At 52.9% G+C, this 13877-nt stretch overlaps 2 protein-coding genes across 2 annotated transcripts; both read right to left on the bottom strand.

Annotated features, from left to right (window-relative positions):
* Positions 1–3035: 3035 nt before the first annotated feature.
* Positions 3036–4321, bottom strand: BJX68DRAFT_265018 (Zn(II)2Cys6 transcription factor domain-containing protein; the record flags this gene model as incomplete). Its single annotated transcript, XM_071045129.1, has 3 exons — positions 3036–4142; positions 4193–4259; positions 4308–4321. 3 exons carry the CDS (start codon positions 4319–4321, stop codon positions 3036–3038), a joined length of 1188 nt encoding a protein of 395 aa, XP_070900918.1.
* A 2755-nt stretch (positions 4322–7076) lies between these two features.
* On the bottom strand, positions 7077–12529 carry BJX68DRAFT_43957 (putative ABC bile acid transporter). Its single transcript, XM_071049168.1, has 2 exons — positions 12374–12529; positions 7077–12303 (listed from the first exon to the last, which is right to left on the bottom strand). The coding sequence occupies exons 1-2, from the start codon at positions 12436–12438 to the stop codon at positions 7389–7391; spliced, it is 4980 nt and encodes a 1659-aa protein (XP_070900917.1). The 5' UTR covers positions 12439–12529; the 3' UTR covers positions 7077–7388.
* Between the last annotated feature and the right edge of the window lie 1348 nt (positions 12530–13877).

Genomic DNA, 13877 nt, shown 5'->3' with positions numbered 1-13877 from the left:
GGGTCGAATTGAGCTTCGATGTGTTGGAAACATGCTTGGAAACCTCGTGCACTTCCCCCATGCTAGGAAGCTAGCCTGCGCACTTGTATGATGAAGAGTAAGATGCGGCCACATTGTGGGGGTCGATTCTGTCGATGGAATCATCAAATACATTTCGGTGATGATTTGCTTAATGCTCGGAGACGGCGAGCATCAGGATAAATAGAGAGAGCCAGTCCGTCCTAGCAGTACCAACAACGGCTGAGTGATCGTGCCATATCCTGGCTTCGCTAATGAGCATAGATTGAAGGTACCAGCCCTGTACTATGACAGGTGAATGCTCCTGCGCCATTATGCAAAGGCATATCTTTTGACAATGACCTCCCATACCCTCGACCTTCCGATTCCTTTTCCTCTGTATCGTGGTTGCCACTTGCACCGCGGCTTGCGCCGACGGAGTAGTGGACGTGGCCAAAGGACTCCGGATACGCCTTCGCAAATAGGTCTTCTTTTTGGGGGGTACCGCGCAGCCCTGTTGATACTGAGCGTCACGGGGTAGGGTAGCCTAGCACCCTGCTGCATAGCCGTGATAATAACAATGATGACTGTGTCCACGGTTATGCAATATTCGAGCTCGTGCGCGACACTGCGAATTAGATGCGGTTTGGCCGACAACGTCGCACACTTTCCGAAAAGGGTAAACAGAGGAGAATGAAGTGTAGCCTAAGAATGCCCAATAAATGCTTTTAGTGGCCCTCTGCGCCCCATCTCTGAAGAACAAGAGCTCGTCCTCTAGATATCAACCGCGTTGGTTCTTGGCCTATCGCCAGGCAGGAAGACCTGACACTGGCTTCCGACTCCCTGACGGAACGTTCGCCGATTCATTAAGAATCGTGCAGGGCATGCTTGAATTGCCCACAGCAAGCAAGGCCCATCAGAACGCCGTTTCTGGAGAGGCAAGTGATCTTGCCCTCCCTTCCACCCGCCCCCACCAGAGTCGATTCTATCGAGGTACCGCGCTGCTGAGTGCCGGACCTCCCAGTACAGGTATGACACTCGTCACAAAAGCCGAGATAATTAGTGTGGCTCTTTCTAGCTACCAGTTGAGTACCCACTGCCTCGCGTCACCATACCGAGAGCTCCGTGTACCATTTGCTTCCCGCGTTGTACCTCCGACCGTCTTCGGTCCAGACGTAGTCAAAGCCAAAGCACCATTTGATTTGGGCGAAGAGCATGGGCAGCCTTTGAGTTGCCCTGGGTATTATAGCCTATATCTAGGACACCTCCATCCGATGCATCTTTGGTCCCGGGATAGTTCCTGGGGTGGGCGAGGGCAGGAGAAGCACGCATTGACGCAGCTAGCGACCGAGATCCGAAAAGGGCGTGCGGAGCCAGAGTACGCAGGGTGGTCTCGTTGGGATTGTTGATGATAACCAGACTGGTCTCAATGACGATCAAAGTGGCCTTGAAAGGGAAGCAAGCCAGACGCGTTAGCGACTACTATTACCCCAGGTATCCATCCAAACCGTACCGTTTCATGCTTGGACAAACTAGTCACATAGACCCTAACCCGGGAACATCAAGATGCCCGGCATGTCGTTTGAGTGTATAAATATACCACATCATGCCCCACAGACCATGTGCGTTCCGTTGCGCTATTTATGGATTGTCGAACGCCAGACATAGCCTTGTCTCCGCTTCTTATGCCGGCGATGATATCGTTTACTTTTACCCAGAGGCCGACATGTTCCATTCTTCTTTCTAAAAGCCGGCATACCAGACATGAGGGTCGAGGAATGGGAGATCGGACGCATTTCCCAGCATAGCCGCCTCTGTCTAGCCAGATTGTTAGTTAAGCCAGGTGCAATGGTACATTGGGCGATACATACACTTGAACTTCCATTCGAGTGATAGGCTTGGAGAACCTTGTCCCGACAGCCTTGATAGAACGGATCATCAACGTCCATGGCCTCTGTCTTCGGTACCTCCTTCGACATACCAAGACAAATGAGCAGTGCACCAAGTCCCGCCATGCACAGAGCACCTTAGGCGTCGATGATAACTTGTGTGCCGTCAACACTACCCGGGATCTCAAACGGGGTTATCATCCTGCGAGGTGAGTGTTGGCCCGGTCCACTCTTTATAGAAACAAGCGTAAGACGATATCAATATCTGGATCCCATTGCGTGGCCTTGAAGGATGAATCTTTGAATTCATCACGTCCTTCCATCCCATCGCTTGTCAAGAATCGTCCCACGGCATTCCCAACTGACTGGGTCTATTGCTGGCCGTACCTGGGTGCAAGAGGCATAATCCGACTGTTAGGCAGAAACCGCCAGCAGGCGCCTGTGGTGGGCGCCTTCCAGAGCGGGGTGGCTTTTCCTCGCATGAAATCTGTGAGAGATCGTCTTCGAAGGGCTCTGCACGAAGGCTCGTTCTAGGTTTGCAGCAGGTCCATCGATGCTGGGACATGAGCGTAGCTAGGGCGTGTTCGAGCGGTTGCTAAGCGATGCCCTCATGAACGAAACGGTCAGTAGGCCTTTCACTAGATGTATAGAATGAGCTGAGGGTACGACTGGACTTGCTACTACGTATGTATGTCGTGTGTAGTATGCAAGTGCATCTAGCAGGTGATGGCAGGCTAAGCAGGAGGCTTACCGACTTGCAGGTCACGTCTTTCGTTCAGGGCACGGGATGTCTTTGGTGTGAGCCAGGGCGGCTTTTCCGCTGCTTGGACATGAAGAGAGCAGGGGGGCTCATGTGTGTGGCAGATGTATGTGCGACTTGCCCTGATGATGGAAATTATTGGTCATTTTCGACTGAGGTTGAAGATATCATGAAAATTGTAGAGGCTGAAGAGGTCAAGATTGCTCAAGATTAGAACAGGAGAGATCAAAAGAAGAAACAGGTGTATATATGTGTGCTGGGAAATTGACAGGGTGAAGAGTTGCAACAGACAAGAGACAAGTGAATCAAGACAAGGAACCAAGTACAGCAGAAGCCAGTCAATCTGATCACCACTTCAACAGTCACAAAGCTCAACATCAGCTCAACAACTATATAGACATTTGAAGACCGTAATCCCCCTCTAGTTCCTCCGTCAGTCCATCCAGCCTCCGCTTCATGTCCTCGCACAGACCTTCGTGTCTTCCGGTTGTGGCCGGCCCCATGATGTCGATCAACCTTCCCAAGCAAAGCCTCGCCCGCTTCATCTCTTCCACAAATACCCTCCGGCAGAGTGCCAACTGGTCGATAACGTCGACACCGTACCTTCCAGAGCGGAACCATCGGTCGGCAGGTGCGTTGCAGCCCATGCTCATTCCCTCGTGTATCTCCATCCGACGCTGGAGCTCTCGGTAGCCGAGACTGAAGAGATATATGATCTTGTCCAAGGCAACGGAGAAGAGCAGGTGCTCCTCGCTATAGGTATGTGTAAAGGCAGGGCTCTCGGTGATCTGTAGGAGTGGCGTGAGGTATCTCTGGCTGGCACCGAGGATTGAGTCCAGCACCGAGGGCTGTGCATTTTCACTGCCCAGTGATCTGCAGTGACTGGCATGTTGAATGCTCAGTTCGATGCCATTGATTAGGTGAAGATAACTCGTGCACTGAGGAGAAGGCTTAAACTCTGTAGGAGATGCGTACGCCTTGGATATGCTTTTCTCAACGGGGTGAAGGTTCGGATATGATGCCGGTGCTGTGTTTGCGACAGGAACCGGCTCGTCGGCATCAATCTCCCAGTCTGGGCTCAAGAGATCCGGCCCACCCAGCTGGTCAAGCTCCGTTGTCCAGCAGAGGTTGCTGTAGTTGGCGACGTCTTCCGGAGTGGACTGAAAGTAGCCCTGAGTCACATGTGGAAGCGTGCTCGGTGGGTACTCCTGTGGAAAGGGATACGATGTCGCAGGCATTGGTACATTCCGCCCGCCAAAGCTTCGAGGACTCTCGTAAGAGTGAGCTGGAGTTAGGAGTGGAGGAGACATGACTGGAGTGGTGATGGACGAAGATACCGCCGAGATGGGCGCAGAGGTCGACGCCGCCGCAGCAGCAACGCGGTTGGCTTTGCTTCGTTTTCCGGGGACTTTGCCTATCCGTGAGATCGAAAAGGCGCATTTGAGATGGAGGTTTCCACATCGTTGACAGCCGGTTTTCTCGCCGGAGCAGCGGACCTGCGGCAGATGAGACACTCGTCGGTCGGAGAGACGATCAGCAGACATACCTTGGCCGCATGGCACTCGTTACAAGCTGATCGCAGCTTAGGAGGTCGTTTGGAGCTTGTATATCCCCTGATACTCAGTTATGTGCCTCTAGAGCGGGGGGCAGTCGTGACTTACGATGTTGGGTCCATATCGTCACTGGCAGCGACAGAGCAGAGCAAACGCAGAAACCCTCCCTTGAACAAATCGAGAGGATCAACGACCCGAGTATATAGATCCAGAGCTTGCGCTTACGTCTGGGGTTTGCACAGCTTGGGTAGAAGCTAGCAGATACAATGAATCCAGGTATATGCTGTCAGCAGCGAGTGCCAGTCAGTCGACGACGCACACGCCCTCGAGTGCTGGGGTGGAGATTAGCCAGACACATTGTGAAAAGAACCACGGAAGTTTGAGTCTGAGCCCTCTTGTCATGCACACAACTGGGTCCTCGGCTTGCAGGTGCAGCATTTGGTGGTTGGATGGTTGGAGGGACGTCTCTTGCTGTGTGCGCGATTGCGCGTATCCTTCTTCGCCGTTGGGGCAGATCTGGGCGAAAGCATGTGCAAGACCGCATTGTAAGCTTTCGTCTTACACATCGATTGACCAGGAGAGTCACAGAAGGAGGATCAGTGAGCGAGTCTGTGCTCTTGTTGCCACTGTCGATGGGGAAGGGGCGACTGTGCGCTGCCTGCCTGCCTGTCTGTTGGCCAGTCTCTATTGCACCTTTTGCGCAGGATACAGGAAATCGGGTAGGGACATGAATCAAGCAGACTTGCCAGTCACTCAGTCACTTGAGATTGTGCTCTCGTCATGTTCTGCCCTCGGCAAGGCAGAACAGCAATGATAGGGCGTCGACCATGTCCACTACCAAGCCACCCACGCCCCTCGTCCGCAAATTACAAGCCAACTCCCGACAGCGACGAGCACCTTCGTCCTACCAGAAGCGTGATTCTACAAGACCCATCCGTTTACCTGTCTCGTCCCCTCAGATCCTTCAGATCCCTCTTCCCCGCTTCGTAATCGCAAAGAAATGAAGCCAGAGGGAAACCATGATAGGGCATAGCCTTATACTATTGGTGGCCCGTCGCTGAAATTGATAGAGACGCACACGCACAGACTCCCTCTCCAGCCTAAAACCTCTGTGGGTTTTACTTTACTGTCTCTGCCGTGCAACCCCGAGGAGAAAATCTACGCTGATTACGCTGATCTCGGCTTTGGCAGGTTCAGTGCCGCCCAGACGCATGGTTGGCGTGCGAAGATCTTGGACTATACTCGTCCATGGATCATCCCTTTCTGTGACAAGGCAACATCGGCCGTTGGGAGGGCTGGGGCAGTGGCAATGACGGATCCTGTGCGACAGCTGAAGCCGACAGGAATGACTCCTGGTCATGGCCAGCAAGTACTGACGACGACCAAAAGGCCAGAGTGGCCTGTTTGTCTTGACGGCCCACCTGCCATAGTACCAGACCGGCCGGTATTCTGCTTCCTCCCCGCTTGTGGTGTGAGCTTCGCGTCGAGGACGAGATTACCCAACAAAACCATACCCGGAGAATCGATGGGCCTCGAGAGTTTAAAATAGGCAGGCAATGTCTCCGATTCGCATCCTCACTATTGAAAGATTGAAAAGCCCCGTCCTATTTATGTACCTGCACAGTGCCAGTCAGGGTGGCCCGAATCCGAAAGATACACCGGCCGCGCTGTGGTCCGGTTGACGACTCGTCCGCTCCTCGCTCCCCTCCTGAGCAGCGGCCTGCATGAATTATTGACAGCGAACTGGATCGCTTCCTCTCGGTGAGTCGTATTCAAGCTCTCGCTTGGCCGTGGCTTCTCTTATCGGGGTAAAGAATGCCAACCGCCAACTCAATCCGAGACGAAATCAGCTTTCTATGGCTGGCTGACAGACGTGGAACAGGGAAGGAGATATCTAAGCAACACAGGTTACAGCATCAGCTATCGGTGCCACAGTCCCTCAGGGTTCTACGAGCATTCTTCCCTCTTTCCATCCTCTACCGACGCTAATTGGAAGCTCACCAGTCATCCAGGATCATTAACCTCTGAGCTTTGAAGCACAACAGGGGAAGAAAAGGAAGGAAGAGAGAGGAAGAACAAGGCTGCTCGCCACCTGTGACAGCCAGCCACTCGCTCGCTCATAGGCAACCCCAATTCCCTCGTAGAACACCGAGCCAGTGAAATTGTTCTGGAAGATCCAGAACGCCTGTTTCTTGAACGTCAAAGCGCGCCCTTATCATCATCTCCCATACGTAGGCAGCAAGACGCCCTCATCTCATGCCATTCCCCCGCTTTCACTTTCATCTGTCTGTCCCCTTCATGTCGTGGAAAGCTCGGGGATGGTCATGTCAGTGTCAAGGACATGGATGTGATCGTAGCCACGGCCATCTGCGGAGGACGTCCAAGCCCGTCGCTGCAGTGGAAGATCTACTCTTCTGTATCTGCCATTTGTCATTCGCCCTTTCTCCACTGGATGATCTAGTAGATGAGACGTCAGTTAACCTTTTGCGCGCCCCCGATGCCTATCTGCCATCTGCCGTCCGCCCTCTGCCGTCTGCGCATCTGGTGTCTATCAAGCACGGCACAGACAGCAAAAGCCCTGCTGTTCTTGCTGCTGCTGCTCCAGAGAGCATGTGATCAATCGCGAGAAAAGCTTCACGCTGGCAATCACTCTGGATTCCAGATGGACGTTGACCACGGCAAATCTTATCTCGATCCTCCTTTGGCGACCGAGCTGCAGTCGGTGTAAACATTGCTGTGCATAGTTGGCAACGCGGCCAATCACTGCGGGCGCCGGCCAGGGTTTGTGGTGCACGTGACTCACCTCCTCATCCCCATTCCCCAGTCCCCACTAGGACTTCGACGTGGACGTACGACTTTGTAGAAGAGGGAGGGGAATAAGTCTAACAAGTCCATTGGCTACTAGTACTGTATGTAGTAAATAACGGCAGACGACAAAGAGCCAACGAACCCAAACGCCAACGAATGAAGAAGCGAAGAATGTATCTTATCCCCAATATGTACCAAACTTTTTCCGCAAATCAAGCAATTAGGTACAGATACGGCGACGGACGTGAAAGGAAAAGGTCCGCGGATAACAATAATTACACGTAGCGATAATAAAACATATCGGATAAGTTAGTTGAAGAGAACTCGAAAGGGAAAGATCAGTCCGATGTAAGCGAGCAATGCAGCAACAGCTGTAGTAGTCTATGAATCATCGACGAGGCGCTTGGCCTCCCACGCCTTCCTCGCGCCTTCGAGCAGCGTCTCCATGTTCCCGCTGTTCTCGCACATGCTGCGGAACAGGCCGCCTTCCTTGGTAACCAGCATCCACGGATGATCGTATTCGACGACGCGGCCGTGGTCGAGGACGAGGACTTTATCGTAGTCGATGATGGTCTGGAGGCGATGCGCAATCGTGATGATGGTGTTGTCGCGGAGTTCGCGGAGGGTTTCTTGGATCTTCGCGTCGGTCGTGTAGTCGATTGAGGCGGTGGCTTCGTCCATCATGAGAACCTTTGGGTTCTTGAGGAGGGCGCGGGCGAGGCAGAGGAGCTGTCGCTGGCCCTGGGAGAGGTTGGAGCCGGATTCGGAAACGGGGCTTTCCAGGTTATGGAAGATGTTTTTGTTGTCGAGGATGGTGCTGGCAGTGACGTTGGCTTCGGAGTTGGGTGTTGCGGCGCCTTGCTCGGTGATGGTCAATGTACTGGCTGTCACCGGCGTTGCGGCGCCGGAGGTTCCTGACCCGATCAGGTGCACCCGACGAATCGCAGTTAGGATCTGCTCGTCGGTGAAGAGGCCGAATGGATCGAGGTTACTCCTGATTGTTCCGGTGAAGAGCGTGGGGTCCTGAGGGACGATGGTGATGGCTTCTCTCAGGTCCTTCAAGCCAATACTGCCAATGTCCACGCCGTCGATAATGATCTGTCCAGTTTCTGCTTCCAATCCACGGAACAAAGCAAGGGCAAGAGAGCTCTTTCCGGCACCGGTACGACCGACAATTCCAACTTTCTCGCCAGGCTCAATCTTGAACGAAACCTCACGCAGAACCGGATCGAGTTCGGGCCGGTACCGGGTGGAATAGTTGATGAACGTGACCGCTCCCTTGCTGGGCCAGTTTGCAGGCGGTCGCGAGTCAGCGATGACGGGCGGTGCCTCTTGTTCGACTTCCAAGTACTCCTTCACTCGCTCAACGGAATTCATGCTCTGTTGAACCTCGGAGTAAAGTCGAACCAGCCACAGGACGTTCTCGTTAAACGTAACGGCGTATGTCAGTGAGAGACCGGCAGCACCTGCATCAATTCTTCCAATATTCGCCAGGATAAATGTCGCCGTCAAGAAAGACACCAAAGCTCCAGTGATATCCACGCGGAATGCAAGCCATCTGTTAGCAGCCCACAGGTAAATGTGAGGCCGGTTGTACGAGTTGATGCGCCGGTGGTTGTCGACAATAAACCTCGGTCCATCTCCATAGGCACGGATAGTGACAATGCCGTTCAATGTTTCACCAAACTGCTGGTACAGCGGACTGCGCTGGACGGACTCTAGACGCTTCATGTCGCGCGAGGCATTCAAGTAGACGGCGCCCAAGGCGAAGTAGACCATACCAATAAAGACAGCAGCGATCAGGAATCCCGGGGTAATGATTGAGATCAAAATAACAATCATAATAACGGACGCCAAGCTGTGTAGCATACCAATCGCAACAGGTGCGACTTCCTGATCGATAGCCTCAATGTCCTTGGAGAACCTGTTCATCAATTGACCGAGGGGCGTGGAATCGAAGAAGCGGAATTTAGCGTGCATGACCGTGTTGAGCAGCCGTTTGTGGATGCCACGCGACGCATGCAATGAACCCCAGAAAAGAACACCTTCTCTGGTTGCGGAGATACTGATGTATAGAATTCCCAGCAGCGCATAGACGCCTAGGTAGTACACAACATTGACCTCGTTGTCCGAGTTCGTGGCCTGGGTGCCAAGCTGGGGTGCCATGACAGTAGTGCGTGGAACTGTGAGTGCGTTGAACGAGGGAAACTTGAAATGCGTCATCGCGGCGTAGGTACCCTCATTGTCAATGTCGACCCGATCAGTACTGTACGAATTCGCCCATTGTCGAATCCAGATACTAGTCGACACGGAGCCTAGCTGCTGAATAGTGAAGACAAGAACGGCGGCAATCCAGTAATACCAACGACCCATCGACTGAAGATACATCTGGATGATTGGCCACTTGATACTACCAGTAGCTTTGCTCTCGAGCAGGTTAGTCTTGGCCCTTTGCGGCTTCTTATTCGGCTTGCCGTTGGCGGCGCCGTTGGTGTGAGCTTCCTCGGCATTTGCATCAGCCGCGTCCGAAGGCCGGCGCGATCGTGGAGGGTGTGAGCTGGCCCGCGAGCCCGGTCGTGATTTAGTAAGGTCCTCACCCAGAGCCTTCGAAGCGCCGGGTTCATCAGGTCGGCCTTTGAAAGTGATCTTTCCGTTCTCAATCGCGACAATATAGTCGGCGTAAGGAGCGGTCAAGGCAATGTTGTGGGTAACAAGAATGCATGTCCGGTTCAACATCAGAGGGCCACTCAGAGCTTCCCTGAAGATGTGTTTTGCGGTGTGGGAATCAACAGCACTCAAGCAGTCGTCCAAAAGCAAATGGCGGGCCCTGCTGTAGATCGCGCGAGCCAGAGAGATTCTCTGCTTCTGTCCACCGGAAAGACCAATACCCTTTTCACCTACAAGAGTCTCATCACCGGCATCGAGGATTTCCAAGTCACGCTCCAATGCACAAGCTTTGATCACAGCATCGTAGCGATTCTGGTCAAAGGGAGAGGCAAAGGTGATGTTCTCTTTGATCGTGTCATTGACAAGCCAAGCTTCCTGAGCGCAATAGGCAACACTTTCAACGAGGCCTGTGCGAGAGTCGACTGGCAATTCAGCGCGGTTTGCTGTGCCGCCTGGCAGATGAACATTTCCTTCCAATAGCTTCATTTCTCCCAAAAGTGCCATCAGCAACGATGTCTTTCCCGAACCTGTCTGACCAGCAATGATGTTCAATTTCCCAATCAAAAATTCCACGTCAATGTTAATCAGGCGGAAAGTCTCTTCCTGCTCGCCTGACTCGGTCTTCTTCGCGGTGCCCCAGGACAAGGTGGCTTTGTCAAGTGCAATCCTGGGCTCCAAGGTATCATCATCTGATAGTTGCTTGTACTTGTCCGTCTCGTCCTCGTTGAGATACTTGTCGACACGGTCCAGTGAAACCTTGGACTCTTGGACGTGAGCCACCATATCGGCGAGCTGATCCAAGGGAATGCGGAGTAAAGAAAACATCGATAGAGCGGGGAAGGCGATAGAAGGCGTCAATCTCTTCTTCTCCACCACTGTATAGAGGAAGAACGAAGCGAAGGTGATGAGAATCGGTGTCCCGTACCAAACCGTTGCTGCAGTCGACCAAAGAATGTAGCGGTAGCGGAGGGCTTTCAGTTCCGCCTTTCTCTTCTCGTCAACGATATCCTGGAAGCGTTGTTCCCAAGCGAAATACTTGATGATCCGGATGTTTTGGAGGATCTCGTTTGTGGAATGGATACGGGCATCGGTCCCCTTCAAAATCTGGGCCTGTAGCTTCGAGAAGCTCTTGGCAATAATCAGATTGACAGGGAGCATCAAAACCATGATGACAATACCGGCAAACGAGCTGAAGCCTAGGAGCCGGTATAGAAGCGTGACTGCAATGACGATTTGCACCGGCACGCTAGCCCAGAGGAAGTGCAGGTACGCTCCCACCTCGCTGACCTTGAAAGAATCAATTGCCATCAAGTTGATAATGGTTCCAATGTTGGCAGATGAGTCCTCGGTCTCGTCGGTCTTTTTCTTATTGGCGGTATCGCCCTCGGGGTCACTCGTGCCCTGCTTCTTCTTACGGCCGAACGAAAGGATTCTCTTCTTCTTTTTGTCCACGAGTTTCTCCTCGTCTGACTTTTTGGCCGCCTCAACAGACGGACCGGCCTTGCGTCTCAGCGCCTTGGCGTAGATTTCGCCGATGATGATAGCACGGAGCTTCACGCCCATTCTGCGCCCGATCCAAAGAGCTTGTCCATCGGCTATACCCTGGATAGCGCCCGAACAGAAAAGAAGCGCAGCATATAGCCATGCCGCGTTCGGCGTGGTGGACCTTGGGTCTTCGACATACTCAAGGATCGCTTTGAGCAGAAGTGTGGGTAGGTAGGTGAAGAGGTTGGAAAACATAGTCCATAAGCCCTGAATCAAGATCGTGCCGGAAAAGTAGCGCAGGAGCTTCCATACTAACGGGCCTTTATACTGCCTGCATCGAAAGTCCTCCAAGACTGTGGAAGCCTTCTGTGATGCCGTTAAATTCCAGACATCTTCCAGTTCAAGTGACTGCTTATAGCCCTTCCAGATAAGCGGGTCCAGCCAGGAAAAGGTCGCTAGGGAGAGCAAGCTCGCAACCGGGTGCTTTGCTGGGTGTAAGCCTTCTTCGTGCGGAACGAGGACCGGTTTATTTCCTCTACGGGTGGTCACGGACAGGATCACCAGGAAGCTGGACAAGGAGAATTCAAGAGCAGAGAAAGTCAAAGCACGTCTTGATGTCGGGTAAATGACGGAAGACCGGAAAACAAATACGGTGAACAACCATTGTAGCCCATATAGGGCAAATGTATGGTCCCAGAGTCTTGCAGATGAATGTAGCTGGCGGACTGAAAGGAGCAGTCGGACCAGAACCAAGAATAGTATGTAACTCCAGGATATCAGGCGAGCCACGGCCGGAAGACGACCATCGTGGCCCCAAGCATCTGTGTACAGAACAGTTATAAATATGGCGACTTGCCCAATCAGCCCTGCCGCCTCCAATACAACGAAAGCGATCTCGCCGCGGGGACGATCCAGTTCAAAATGTGTTGATTCAAGACGCGCCGCCTTGGAGAGCATTGGATCCGACTCCTCTGCTAGGTCCTCCTCCGTAGCTCTTGTATCTTGCGCGCATCCAGCATCGTCGCTCGGTAGCAGTTTATACGAGACGCTCTTTCGGGTAAAGGCGAATTGATATGCAACACGGGACAAGATAATGAGGAGGGAAATAGCGCATGCGGTAAGCGGGAGGATTTCTTGGAGATATCTAGAATTCAATGATGTTATCATTCCGTCTTGATGCTCAGCTATTCACCCAAGCCATGAGTCAAACGCACCTGCGTTGAAAGCAACGAGAGAGATCATCTATAGCCCAGATCGGGCCGGCGCATTGCGGGATCATTTCGAATTGATGCACACGCAAATACTGTCGCAGACGCGAAAGTCCTGCACTGAAACTCCCCTCTCTTCAACTTCAGACAGCACGCGCTGCCGGAAAGGTGAGGGGAGGCGAGAACAGACTTTTCGGGTCAGCAGCTCGCGTCCTTAGTTCGTAGCCAAGCTCGTGACGAGGGGCGAGCGAAGCATGACAGAATTGCGGAGATGCCGGAATAGATACAGATACAGAATAAATCGTCTAGCTTTGGGGGAATCCGACAATGACGCACCAAAGAATAGCGCTCGAACAATGGACAAGGCAAAAGTTGCAAGCAGGAAGCAAGATGACGAAAAGAAGGGAAGGAGAGGAAGAACTGGAACTTCGGCAAAAGTGGGACAGAACGCCATCCAGAGTGGAGCGGCCACCGCCCCCAGCAGCTCACCAGCTGCACCAGAGCTCCTCCTCATCCACTGCAATCTAACCCAGATCGAGTCCCCGTATCGCAGCGAAGACGTTTATCGGGGGAGGTCTTGCGCAAGGCACTCCGCCTGGCTGGGTGCGCTCGTACCCTCCTGTGAGTCAGTCCTTGCGCGCAGGTGTTTGTACTACATACTCAATTCCATTACTAAGTCTCCAATCTATCTTTAAGCGCCACTCATCTATACGAGATTCCCCAACGGGGAAAACTAAAAGCAAGTACTCGTCGGGGCATGCCCTCTTCCAGAGAAGATTGCCATGGTTTGGAGGCTGGATGCTCCATACTCCTTCGAAATACTTATCCTGACGGGGCCTCGAACCCTCTTGCGTCTGCGATCTGCCGCGACCGTTGCGGAACTTGCGGACGAGCTCTACGGAGGATACTGTTCCCAGCGTGTGGTTGATAAGGCTGCTTCTCCGAAAATACGGTCAAGTTATCTCTGAGTGACACACCAATTCCAGGTCGTCCATGCATTCCTGCATTGCTCCTGGCGGTCACACCACACCAACTAAGCCAGGTATTTGCTCCTTCGCTCCGTCTCAATTTGGTGAAGCATCGCGCGAGACTTGGGCGACAGGACTCCACGAATCAACCAGAGTGAATTACTTAACAGTCGCTTGAGCTCAGCTTCTTTGGCTTGTCGACCGACTCTGTATCTTCCCTCCTTCCCCTCTCCTCTTCTACCCGTCTCCACCCCAAGACACTCAATGTTAAGCACCAGAGCTATAATGTGTGTTTGGCTGCGATGGTATGGTGTTTTCTCCCTCACTGCAAAGCCAACTCAAGACCGAACTATGCTTGCTGTGGTCCAGTCAAATGCTCGACTTGAAGCCAGTCCTGCAAGCTCAAAGTCCCTCCCCGCACCTCTTCAGGGTCCCCCTTTGGAGACAGCGCCCTTTACAGGCTCTACAGCGCCATGGACGCCGTCAGCAAGGACATTCAAGCAGGGAACAAGGCGGTATCTCTTGTGAGCTACAAGCCAATC

This window comes from Aspergillus pseudodeflectus (genome assembly GCF_044049435.1).
Source record: "Aspergillus pseudodeflectus strain CBS 756.74 chromosome Unknown BJX68scaffold_13, whole genome shotgun sequence".
Lineage (NCBI taxonomy): Eukaryota > Fungi > Ascomycota > Eurotiomycetes > Eurotiales > Aspergillaceae > Aspergillus > Aspergillus pseudodeflectus.
This window is presented reverse-complemented; position numbering and strand designations above follow the sequence as displayed.

Coding starts and splice junctions, on each gene's coding strand:
- BJX68DRAFT_43957 (XM_071049168.1), bottom strand. CDS start 12,438: ATGATCCCGCAATGCGCCGGCCCGATCTGGGCTATAGATGATCTCTCT. Junction 12,304..12,373: donor TCTCGTTGCTTTCAACGCAG/GTGCGTTTGACT, acceptor ATTGAATTCTAG/ATATCTCCAAGAAATCCTCC.